This window comes from Uloborus diversus, chromosome 8 (assembly GCF_026930045.1).
Source record: "Uloborus diversus isolate 005 chromosome 8, Udiv.v.3.1, whole genome shotgun sequence".
Lineage (NCBI taxonomy): Eukaryota > Metazoa > Arthropoda > Arachnida > Araneae > Uloboridae > Uloborus > Uloborus diversus.
Genome location: NC_072738.1, coordinates 41,850,417 through 41,863,399, shown reverse-complemented (window position 1 = coordinate 41,863,399; position 12,983 = coordinate 41,850,417). Strand labels below are relative to the sequence as shown.

The 12,983-nt window shown below is 33.3% G+C and overlaps 2 protein-coding genes across 2 annotated transcripts in view; one reads left to right on the top strand and one right to left on the bottom strand.

Moving 5' to 3' along the window:
* Positions 1–319, bottom strand: part of LOC129227488 (cyclin-K-like) — a 98,132-nt gene extending 97,813 nt beyond the window's left edge. Inside the window, exon 1 of the mRNA XM_054862061.1 lies at positions 199–319. The gene's annotated coding sequence lies outside the window, so the exon portion shown is untranslated. The remainder of the gene's footprint in view (positions 1–198) is intronic.
* A 279-nt stretch (positions 320–598) lies between these two features.
* Positions 599–12,983, top strand: part of LOC129227512 (2-oxoisovalerate dehydrogenase subunit alpha, mitochondrial-like) — a 31,825-nt gene continuing 19,440 nt past the window's right edge. Inside the window, exons 1-2 of the mRNA XM_054862089.1 lie at positions 599–798; positions 9,477–9,662. Of these exons, the coding sequence (XP_054718064.1) occupies positions 694–798; positions 9,477–9,662 (291 nt within the window). The 5' untranslated portion in view covers positions 599–693. The remainder of the gene's footprint in view (positions 799–9,476; positions 9,663–12,983) is intronic.

Sequence of the window (12,983 nt, the reverse complement as noted above, 5' to 3'; positions counted from 1 at the left end):
CTTTAGATTTTTTGCGTTATGTAGCGATCTTCAACATTAAATGTTTCAAACGGATTGCAAAAGAAATTCATAATCTCGTACGTTTTCATCATTCATATTTGTTTACTTCCAAGTTCTCTGATAACGAAAACCCGGCACCATCATAAATAGAATAAAACACCAATCAAGAACTATCGACATTCGATAAAAAGTACCAACCTGTTTTCCTCTTAAGGAAAAGCACAGATCAATGTCCACATGAATCAACTTTATACAAATATAATTACTCAAATAGACAATTTTCTCGGGTCATAATTCTTCACTGCCTACTCATTTTCGTCATTATACGACATTTTCGTTCCTTTCATATAAAAATGACTCCAATCTCAAAAGCAAAACTTTAATACTTTTTTTTTTATAACTATAAAATGGCTGTCAAAAACCCATTACCATGGTGCTTTATCAATAAAAATACTTATCTTCGAAGATGATTTACAGTCTTATTTTCTTTTCTTCTTGTTTCAAAATTCCCATCACAGATTTTTACATATGTTTCAATGACGAGAAGGCACTAGCTTCATAACTCTCTATGCACTTTACTGCGCTGTAGCGCGTAATGTAGTACAGTATAATAATTGTAATGTAAACACTGAATATTTTCATTGCGAATTGCTTTAAGAAAACGAGTATTTAAAGGATTGCATAGGGAAAAGCATGGCTACTCTTGCTCGTCATGTTAATTTCAGTCATTTTAAACTTTCTCAAAGTTCAATATTCTCTAAATTATTGAACAAATCTAAAATTAAAGATTTTAATCGAGTGAGTGAGAGGTTTTTCAATTCTTTTCTCTATATACATTGTTCCTTGGTTGATCGTATTGGATTTTATGGCGCAACACTGTTAATAGATTAAACTGCTAGAAGCTTTTTTTTTAAATTAAAAGTCTAGCTAAGTGTTGGTGCTGTCCAACCTTTTATATGTTCATAGTTTTGTAAATTCTGTGTTGAAAGCTCTTCTAGTTGTGTCTATTCATTCATTTCCTTTTAAAATGACATCAAATATTAAATGAAGAAATACTTCTGTGCCAAAAAGTAAAAGAAATTATTTTGTTTTAAATCGCATGAATTTGCAGAGAACTGCAGACATGTGTTTCAGGGGATATGTTCAAATAGAGTTGCTGGTTGCACTGATCGGTTGATTTGACGATGTTAGTGGTTATTGTTCCTAGGATGTTTTCAATATCTTTCTTAGAATGCGCCTGGTGAGTCATCGGTCGATCGGTTACTCTATTTGAACTTACCACTAGTTACAAAATTGAACCCTTTTTTCAATGCAGAAAAGTAAGTTTTTGGGTTCAACCTTGACTTTTTAACAATGTTCAAATTACAAAGAATTATAACATCATGAAATTGTGCAAATTTGCAGGGTTTCAGATGAGTTTCAAGGAACTCCTTTTTTTGGGATGCAGAAAAGTGAGCTTTTTAGTAACTTTATGGCTTTTATTGGATCATAAAGAGTGATTTTGATTTATTTCAAACAAATCTAAGAAGCTTCTTTTGCCTTTATATAGCAGTTTTATAAGACTTCATTTAGAATATACTATTCAGTTTTGGTTGCCTTATCTGAGGAAAGATATTTCTGTATTGGAAAGGGTTCAAAGAAGGGTAACTAGACTAGTAAGGGAACTTTTAAATTTAGGTTATGATACCAGACTTAATACACTTAATATGTATAGCTTGGAGCAAAGAAGAGTCATAGGGGACATGATTCAGTTGTTTAAATTTATAAAAATGAAAGCAGGATGATTGGTCATTGTTTTAAGCTATTCAAATCTCTGGCTAACCTGGAAATAAGGAAAAACTAGCTACTTTAATAGGGTGGTGGGCACTTGGAACAGCTTACTAGAAGAGGCAATAATGAGCAAAGGAGTGGGTAGCTTTAATTGCCAATAAATTGACTAGGACCAGCTTAGCTGGGCCTAGAGCCTGTTTCTGGTAGTCACATTTGTATTAATGTTGTAAAATTTCTTTTATATTTCCAATTTATATTTACTCATAAATAAAAGAAATAAAAAATGCCTTGTTAACGGAAATAAAAAAAAAAGGAAAAGATAGATATATTTTTGATGAAATTAAAAAGCATTGTTAAATGAATTGTTCCTTAAAAGTTTTGCAGTAAAAGGTGTGTGACAGATTAGTTACACTTTTTGAAGGATGACCCATATGCCTTAGATTGGGCTGGAGACTTTAGCCCAATTTAAGGTGTATGTTCAAACGAAAGATCTTATGTAAAAGATATAAATATTTTTTTAGGTTCAAACTGTGCTATATACTAAGAACTTATGGCTGTTGCATTATAAAAATTTAAAAAACTAATTTTATTATTTTTTGAAAAATTCGATTTTTAGCATATTTTTTCAAACTTTCAGCCTCATGCGGGAATTGAAGATGTCAACTTAGAATTTTTTTATTATTTTTCCCCAATTGAGGATACCAAACTACAACTTTTGAGAATCAGCGCCATTCCGAAATAAAGAAATTGATTTTTTCGAATCACCCTTTTAGGTACCCATTATAATGGGTACAAAAAATAACAGTTATAAGGAGGAATACTTACTTGTTCTACAATAAGAATGAAGCCGAAAACTAAATTTAACTTTCAATATCTCTTATTTCAATCAGGGCCGGCTCTAGTTGTTCAGCCGCCCTAGGCAATATTGACAAGTGCCATCCCCTCCCATTGAATAATAACAATAATAAAAATGTAAAATAAAAATAATTAATAAAACAAAAAATTGTAAAGCGTTTAAAATTAAAGTGAGTTTCTAGTTAAATTCCAAACTAGGTTTTGCATATCCAAGCACTGGTACACACTTAACATTAAAATAGTAGAACCAGGGGCGTGCTCGCGGGGGGGGGGGGGGAGGGACACCTGTTTGTCTGGGCGCAAGCCTGAAGGGGGTATAATATTTTTAAAATTAGGCATGAAATATGGATAAACAATATGGAGGAGAGGGGTCCTAGAAAAGTCATTTGTGACGGACCCCAAAATTTCTGTGCACACCCCTGAGTTCAACTTATAGCATTAAAACAGATATTAGTATTTTTAAGACTTTTAAGTCACGCAATTTGTCTCCTCTAAATTTCTTGTTAATTTCCGATCTATGTTTTGCATATCCAAGCACTGGTACACATTCTAAATTATTATTTTTTTTTTAGCATTGAAGGAGTGAATTTTATGATGCTCAAACAGATATTCATACTTTTTAAAAATATGTTTCAATTTTGAAATTTTCCACCCCTAAAATCTGCCGCCTAGGTCCCCTACCCCAAAAGCCGGGCCTGATTTCAATATTGTTGTTATCTTATCATTTTGTAAGGTTCTCCGCCTTTTGAAATTTAAAAAAAAAAAAAAAAGAAGAAAAACAAGACCCTAAAAAATACCAATATGAATTTTGTTTTCAACCTGTTAAGAATACTGGAATGAACTGAAAGTATTTTCTTCTTGACATTATGGGTCAACCTAAACCCAATTCCTGTCTTGTTGCCAAGCATGACCCCCCCCCCCCCCCTGCAAGCCTATGCAGGGACATAATTCACAGATATTTGGTAAGAACTAGACAAAGAAGTGCCGTTTGTTTAATTCTAAACAGGTATATTCTCAGAATTTGTATGGTGCTGAATGATACAAAGGAAATGAATACTTTGGAGAGAAGGAGAGAGGAATATTTTCATTCACTTGGAAAAAATAGATAATCATTGCAAATTTTGTGTGTCTATGATTGTGTACCTGTGCCACACAAAATGAGGGGTGCCCTGCGGGGCCCCCTCATTTTGTGGCATCCGGGGCTATTGCGCCTGTTTGGTACAGCGAGAACAAAAAAAGGAAAGAGGAAAAGAAAATGCTCTGTTCGGCTTTTCGCCTGATTATTATTTATCTCAATATGATTACTGTGAAGTCTGTGAATTTTATTCTTTATGTGGGGCTAAAACTTTTTCCTCCGTGGTTTCTGTTCCCAATTTAATTTACATAATTTCTCAACGAAGTAGTGGCAACAGTCTAAAAGATACTTTGACTTTGATTAATATTTGAATTGTTTTGTGTTGTGTTCTTCGTGCGAGTAGTTCTGTGCTTTTTCCTTACAGGTTATGTGAACCTATGCTTGAGTTTGTGTTTTTGAGTTGTTTTTTGCGAATTTAAAGTCAGTCCACTATTAAAATCGAATTTTGTGATCTAGGAACGAGTCATCATTTTGAATTCTGTGTTTCATTTATGATTCGTATTCATCAGCCCCGCTCGCCCTTCCCTCCAGGGTCCACTTTTTTGTAAAAAGTCCGGGACGCCAGAAAAAACTGGACAAAATGGATGAAATGAAAAGTAAACTGATTACACATAAATAAATTTATTGTTATGGTGTAATATTAGTATATTATTCTAATACATTTTCTATTATGAATTAAGTAAATTAAAATAGAATCATTGGTACAGATGTGATATACCCCCCCCCCCCCCCCCCCCCCCCATTTGGCGACATCCGATTTTTTGCACAAAATTGAAATATTTTTCTCGCCAATGAGGCGATAAATTTTTAAGCATGGCATCCCTGGTGAAACTAACCTGCGGTTGGCAACGCGAAGGCAAACTTGTTCGAACTTGTTTACTTGGGTTCTTGGTTTTACGCAGGAGAGATACGTGTTGTTTTGTGCAATATACCTTACAGGAATGCTTATTTTGTGTTAGTTTAGATTCAGTAGTTGTGTTTTGAAGTAAAAACATTAGAAAATGCCAGTTTCTTCAAACTTGAAGGTTAATTAAAAGTTAACTCCAACGTGGTGTGTATCTGTAATGCGCCATTGTCAGATGATGTTTTGTTTTGGACTGAGTGTGAGGATTTATACCATAAAAAGGTAAGTTCTTTATTTTAGAATTCACATAAAAATTCTCACTTTGGAAATTCTTTGTTTTTTACAAATCCTTGAGGGGTTCTTGTAGCTTTTAACTTTATTTTTACTTTATGTTAATTAATTTTACAAAAATAGTTTGGTTATTTTGTTCTAAAAGTTAATTCTTATCGATGCCACGAATTATTTAGACATTAACGTGCCTCCTTTAGGTACTGAATTTTATGTTAACAATTGAAAGTTCTTTCGGTTGTACTCTTAAAAATGCTGAATTTTATTAATAAATCTGCACAATAATGGTGCATATTTCACACTTAAAACTGTGTCATTATTGTACACTGAACGGAAGGAGCCACCCTTGGGTGTACATACACATGAATATGCATAATATACATAAATATACATAATTGTGACCATACTCCGACTGTAATGTATATTAACAGTCGGAGGGATAACGGACCGAGCGGAGCGAGGTCCTGGCGAGCCAGAGGTCTCATAGTACTTTCGTAATGAGACCGAGGCAGGGCCGGCGAGCCGAGGTCTCATTACGAAAGTACTATGAGACCGAGGGCTCGTATCCCGGAGAAATGATGAAAAAAACAATTAATGCATTAATTTCGACTTGTAATTAATACAATAATTTATTTCATTGTATTTTAATATGTTTACAAAAAACCCCGGCCCTGTACATTTTTGAAGCATATATTCGTGATGTTTTTTGTTGTGCTTTTATGTTGTTTTTATATATATTGTGTTCTGAAGTGCTTTGATCATGTTTTTTATCTGATTTTTTCCTGTTGGCGCTAAAAAACCATCGCTAAGAACGATGTATGACATATGTCGTCATACATCGTTTTCTTGGCGCCAACAGGAAAAAGTCGCCAAGGGTGGGGTATATCACATCAGTTCCGAATCATTAATTAAAATAGAATCTTAAGCTTTAGAATTTCATAAATTTTTTAAATTACACATTGGTGCAGCTAATTTTAGATCATAATTTACTGAAAAGTAATGAAATTTAGCAATGAATATGCTATTGGGCATGATTAGACTATTATATACAATAGTAGAAAATAAACTCAATAGAAAAGTCGAAATGCTTGGAGACATACATACAAAACAACGATTTATAAACTAAAAATATTTTATAACTGTTATATTTTTCGAGTTTTTATTGATGTCACCCCATAGTAAAATGTTTGTACTTGCATATTTTATGGATATGTTAATGTCATACAAATTAAGAAAAATTACTACTTTAGTAGGTTTGTGGGTACTCAGAACAGTGTACCGGAAGAGGCTATAATAGGCTAGAGGATAGATAGCTTTAAAAGGGCCATTAATCTTCATTGGGGACTAATAAATTGGCTAGGAACAGCCTAGTCGGAGCCTGTTGCTGATCAGCACATTTGTATTTGTATTCCAAGAACAGATTTCACTTTCTTTTATTAGTATCAAGTAGTTTTTCTTCTTTTTCTTAAATATGGTTTTTAATGTTTTGAAACTGCAACCTTTAAAAACTTTTTATTTCTTTATAAATGCACTTATTATGGGCAATGAACCTCCACATCGCAAATAAACATAATAAAATTTACAGCTGATGTGCTTGTTTTATAAATGCTATTACATGCATTATAATTTATTTTAACTCATTTGATTTATTAACACACATACATAATGTTTTGCACATCCATCTATATAGTTTTGCCATTTGAAGTTAAGATTGTATAATGCAGTATTATAATGAATTTAATGATGAAATTTGGAGCAACACATTCTAAAAATGCAAAATTAAATTATAAAAATGAAACCAACTGATTTTAATCGATAATTTTGTAAAAAAAATCTTTTTATTCAAATCAATGATTTTCTTTTAAATCAACCTACCATGGGTTTTAGGATTCAAATCCCCTCTGAAAAATTTTAAAACTTTTCAAAAAATGCTTTTTGTTAGTTTGTTTGTCTTTTGTTCATTCCTTGATTGTTCTTTTTTTACAGAAAAAATTATTATTACTGTTTTATTATTTATTCGTTTTGTTTATTTATTTTTTCAATTCCATTTGAAAAATAAATTATTGTTGAAAAATTGTCCAAGCTCAGTACTTTATCTAAAGTATTTACTTTAATGTAATTATTGCGAACATAATTTTTTACAGAGCAGTACAGTAGTTTCCCTCAGATTTTAAAAAGCTAGCACTAACATAAGCATCAAAATTCTTTAAATTTGAAAGTTCCAAAATCTATATTAATACATTTTATGTGTGTCAAAAAACATGACTTTAAGAAGGGTTACTTATTCTTTTCTCATTTATTATTTTGAGTTGCTAAAAAGACATCAAATATTTAACAGGTGTGAAGCTATGCAGCATAAAAATCAGATTTTTTTCCCCTTCATTTAATAGATACGTCATCTTTTACATTTGCTAATGTTAATCATAGCAGCTCGCCTTCATTAAAAACACCTACCTATTGTAACAAAAATCAATAGAGTGTATGCATGAATCCAAATGTATTGATCATATAGTTTTCTCGAGAAATGTGTGTGGTAAAACCCTCAATGAAACAAATGTCTGATTTCGGCCCTGGCTTTATGAGTCATATATATTTTATTAACTATTCTTCGACGATTAAGGTAATTTTAATCGATTAAAAAAGTACAAAAATGAATATCATTTATGAAAAACGAAAAAAGATATAGTGAAAACTAAAATTTTTGCTTAATAGAGTCAGTAAAATCAATCTTTGAAAAAAAAAATATTATTATTTAATTGGAAAGGGGGGGGGGGAGAAGATCACAATTACAGCATGAATTACCTGTATATACAAGCATATAAGTGCCAAGGCCTGATTAAGGCACAGACAAACTAGGCCTGGACCTGGGGCCCCATCTTGCGAATGGGCCCCGAGTTTTTAAAATACTTATGCATAGCATTAAAAAATCATGTTTTTTTGTGAAAATAATAAAAAATCCTCTTTTAAGTAAATGTTAAAAATTATTTTAACATACTAAGCCTTACTTTTAGTTAGTTAGGCTCTAAAGTGCATATTGTTGCCTCAGATCAACACTAAGACATCTAATCCAGGAATATACTAAGATATCCTACTGTTGCCATGAAACAACGATATGCCAATTGCATATTTTTGCTTCTTTTGAGAACGGTAGTTGCAGGGGTGCTCATGCCCACTGGGGGGCGTGGTGATTATGGCGCAAGTTGTGGCATAAAAATGTTGGGTATATGGTGAACATGATGCACAAGGGAGTTACTTTCAAGAGCAACCTTGTGTGAATATTTTGCAAAGGAGATTTACAGTTGAGTCCCGACTTACGCGAGGGATGCGTTCCAAGACTCCTCGCGTAAGTCGAAAATTCGCGTTGTCTGAAAATATATGAATATTATCTTTTTAAAACCATACCACATTCTTTTAGACACTTATAAACAACCCTCAAACTGCTTTCAAACATTCCTCAACTATACACTAGTTTCTTACATATAGAACTGAACTTTTAATGTATTTTAAAAAAAATAAACTGTTTTATTCAACATGAAACATACTTAAAGATGCACAAAATGAATGATCAATAAGAGGGAAAGACATAAAATAAAGCAACACGGTACGCACAGTATTTAGTAATAATAAAATGTTGCACTATAATATAACTTTATAGTACATACAATTGCAATATTTAGGAGTTAAAAAGTAAAGATAATGATGATTTATGCTCCATGATCATAATCGTTATCTAATATATTTTAAAATATGGTTGCTCCGTCTTTTTTTTTATAACGTTTCAATTTAAGGCAACAGCCCCTCTTCCTGATCTCTTTAACCCACAATACAAGGGCAGCTTCCATTCTCGTAATATTTACTTTGCTAGACTGCGCTGCAAGCTTCAATATTGAAACTAAGTTCTGAACTTTTACGGATATCTTTTTGGTTTGACTTTTAATTGTACGCAAGGAAGATTCACTCATACTTATTGTCTCGCTACCGTCGACGTTTTGTAGTTTTTCTTCCCATCTTCACAAATTTTAGATGAAGGTGCCACTAAGATGCCATTATATTAAATCCACTTAAATATTAAGAATTAAAGAATGAAAGATGCTGAGCGGTTATTTGATGCACTAACAGCGTGATGCGTAGACTAGTTTGGTGTGAGAACTTTCAGTGTCAGTGATGCTTAAAGGGATGTAATAACAATCACGAAATCAATATTTAGTACCCAATAACAAAGACGATACTTCCTTCCAAAAAAAATCGTGTTGTAGACGAAAAATTCGCGTTAGCTCTAAAATTCGTAACTCGTGAAAAATTCGCGTTATAGCCATTTCGCGTAAGTTGAACCGCGTTGTAGCGGGAGTCGACTGTACTTTGGTGATAAAGTTTCAAAGGGGTGCAAGGGAAGCACACTGAGGGCAGTAAAAAAGAGGGCACATCGCTTCAAAAGTGATAGTCAGGGCCACCTCCTAAAAATGCCGAACACTATGACAGTATAAAGTTCAAACTTATCATTCAAACAGTTCATGATAAATCTTTTCTTTATTTTTAAAAAATATATCATTACAATACATTCTGATACTGATCTTTGTTTTTTAGTCTGAAAGCAACACTTCTCAGCAAATTCCAAAATTAGAAGATTTTGACAGACCTCAATTTCCTGGCGCTCAGTCTAAGTGGACAGAAAAGTTGGAATTTGTCAGATCAGATATTTATGATGGCATTCCTGTATACAGAGTTATGAACAGAGATGGGAATATTATAGATCCTTCCCAAGATCCGAAGGTAAAATACAAATGCTTCAGAACAAGGGTACTCCCACATGATAGAGTCTGCTGTTGTGTTACTATAGCTCAGATATCTGTGGGGAAAGGAAGCCTCTAGAAAACTTAAAATGTTTGTTTAAAAAATATATAACTATCTCCCATCTTTTTGGTATGGCCATTGTTAATAATGTAACTGTTCTTGAATTCGTTTTATTTTTTGTTATACAGTAGTACCTCCTTTAAAGGACACTTTTTCTGGTCTCAGTCCCTTTGAATAGGGACCTCCATGTATTTACCTCTCATTAAAGGACACTCTATTTAAGGGACGGTCACAGAGAAAAATTACAAAAAAAAAAAAGGCATAAATGCATTAGAAATATTGAAACTATTGGAATTCAAGTTTTACTTTTTGTCCAAAAATTAACTGGTAAAAGTTTGTCTTTACATTAACATGCAAATAAATAAATACGTATTCTAAAATTTTTGCTGAGACCAACACTTTCATGCTTTTTTCTTTCATTAATTTCTTTATATGGGCTCAGCCCCGACAGATAGTGTGCCACTCAAGACAAGCTTACTAAAGAAAACTTGAAGTATGATCACATTGTCTTTTGCATTGCAAAATACATGTCACCAAACAAATCCATGTAACATAATAATTAAAAATTGCAATTGATGAAAATCAGTTACAAAACTTTGATGCGACAAAATGTTTGATAAAGTTTTAATATATTTTTTTTCCAGTTTAACTAATCCGAATTTTATTCAAACTGTATGAAGCATTTTCGGTATTTAATCTTAAATGCTATTAGTTTACGTTCGTTATGAAATTCTAGTAAGTTAAGTACACAGTATGCATCAATTCATCTTCCTCCGAAGAAGGGACACCTCTATTTAAGGGACAAATTGTCCGGTCCCTGTATTGTCCCTTATTGAGAGGTTCTACTGTATATTGAAATCAAACTGATGCTGTTAAATAGAAACATATTAAAACTAAAAACAGCTTTTATAATCAACCCTCGTTTATCGCGGTTTATCCTATCTAGCCTCTACTGCAGTAAGAGCATTTCTGAAAAGCAAGATTCTTTATTTATGAATCAAATATTTTCCTTTTTAGAATGTAGGAAAGTTATTTAGCATCTTTTAAATATTTTTCAACATAATTAGAGCCCATGATACAACACATTTGAGCCATCGTTACACTTGTGTTACCCAATATATTACACAAATTATGAGAAAAAAAAGGACTTGGCATTATAATTATCACATTGTTATTATTGTGCATTAAACACACACATACAGGGTTGTTGAATGACAAACCATGTCACATGATGTCACCCATGTCACATGAACTAAAATGTCACATGACATTTTAGTTGAATGTGCAGAGGAATTAGCAGATGTAACCGCAAACATTTTCAATGCTTCTTATAATTCGGGGACAGTGCCAGAGGGCTGGAAACTGGCTAACATTACACCGCTCTTCAAGAAAGGGTCTAAAGGGAGTGCGGGAAATTATAGACCTGTGAGTCTAACTTCGGTGGTTTGCAAAATTTTTGAAACATTGATGAAAATTAAGATAGTAAATTTTCTAGACACTAATAATCTATTGACTAGTTTTTAGTACGGTTTCAGGAAAGGTAAATCTTGTGCAACTAATTTATTAGATTTCTATGACAAAGTTACCATGGCTTTGGACAATAAGAAGCCTGTAGATGTTGTTTACATTGATTTTCAAAAAGCTTTCGATAAGGTACCGCATGTTGCTCTACTTAGCAAACTAGCTGATATAGGAATAGGAGGGAAAACCTTCATTTGGGTAAAAAACTGGCTGACCGGAAGGAAACAAAGAGTAGTTGTAAGGGGAAATTATTCTAATTGGAGTGAGGTCTTAAGCGGGGTTCCTCAAGGATCAGTGTTAGGGCCTGTTTTGTTCATTGTCTTTATGAACGATATTCACAAAAATATTTCTGGAAACATGAATTGTTTTGCTGATGATGTCAAAGTTATGGGGACTGTAGAAAATGAAGAACAAGCAAATCAGCTGCAAGAGGATCTAGATCATATTACTGAGTGGGCTGATAAATGGGGTATGGCTGTTAATGTTGGGAAATGTCAAGTGCTACATTTAGGGCATGGAAATAAGTGTACAGGTTATTATTTGCAAGGTTCAGTCATTAGTCAGGCAGACAAAGTTACTGATCTGGGGGTCCTAATAAGTCAGGATTTAAAGTTTAGCCAACAGTGCAGCATAAGATGCTTGGGTTTATCAATAGATCTATTTCAAATAAATCTAAAGAAGTTCTTCTGCCCTTATATAGAAGTTTGGTAAGACCCCATTTGGAGTATGCTGTTCAGTTTTGGTTTCCTTATCTTAAGAAAGACATTAATGTATTGGAAAGGGTTCAAAGGCGGGCTACAAGGCTAATAAGTGGACTTTCCCACTTAGATTATGATTCCAGGCTTAGAAGGCTTAAAATGTACAGTCTTGAGCAAAGAAGAGACCGAGGGGACATGATTCAGCTGTTTAAATTTAATAAAACGAAAGATGTTATGGGGCTGAAGTTTAGCACTGAAAACAGGACAAGGGGTCATTGTTTTAAGCTATTTAAATCTCAGGCTAACATGGATATTAGGAAAAATTATTATTTTAGCAGGGTAGTTGAACCTTGGAACAGCTTACCGGAAGAGGTGGTAATGAGCAAGGGTTTGACAGTTTTGATGGGCAATGAGTTTTAAATGGGCCATTGATCTTCACTGGGGATTGTAAATTGACTAGGACCAGTCTAGCTGGGCCCAGAGCCTGTTGCTGGTTGTCACTTTTGTATTTGTATACAGTTCTTAAATACTACTATTAACCAATGAAAATAATGCAACTTGTTTGATGATGAAATAAGTGCAAATAAGAGATGATATTGCACACACCCTTCTTTTGTATTCTTTCCTATTTGAAGGTAAGGTTTACTGTTTAAAAAGCAAGTAAACACCACACCATTTACTAGATACATTTATACCCTTGCAATAATACAGTGATATACTCTCTGCAGTGAGTGTTTGACGTTTGAAAGCTGATAATGTTCTTGACACTCGCTTCAGTGTTTTTATGAATCTGTCCCCCCCCCCCTCAACTGGCTCTACTGTTCCCCCTTTCCAATGCCTTGCTTGAACGCAATATTTTGATACTCTCTTAAAAGGAAAAGTTCACTAGAGCTTATTTGAAAGTTATACAGTAGAATACCTTCATAGTGCTGACCTATGTAACGCAATTCTCTATAAACTGCACAACTTTTCAGAAGCAAATTATAGGTTTTGAAGTTTAAAAAATACCTCTGTTTTGCCT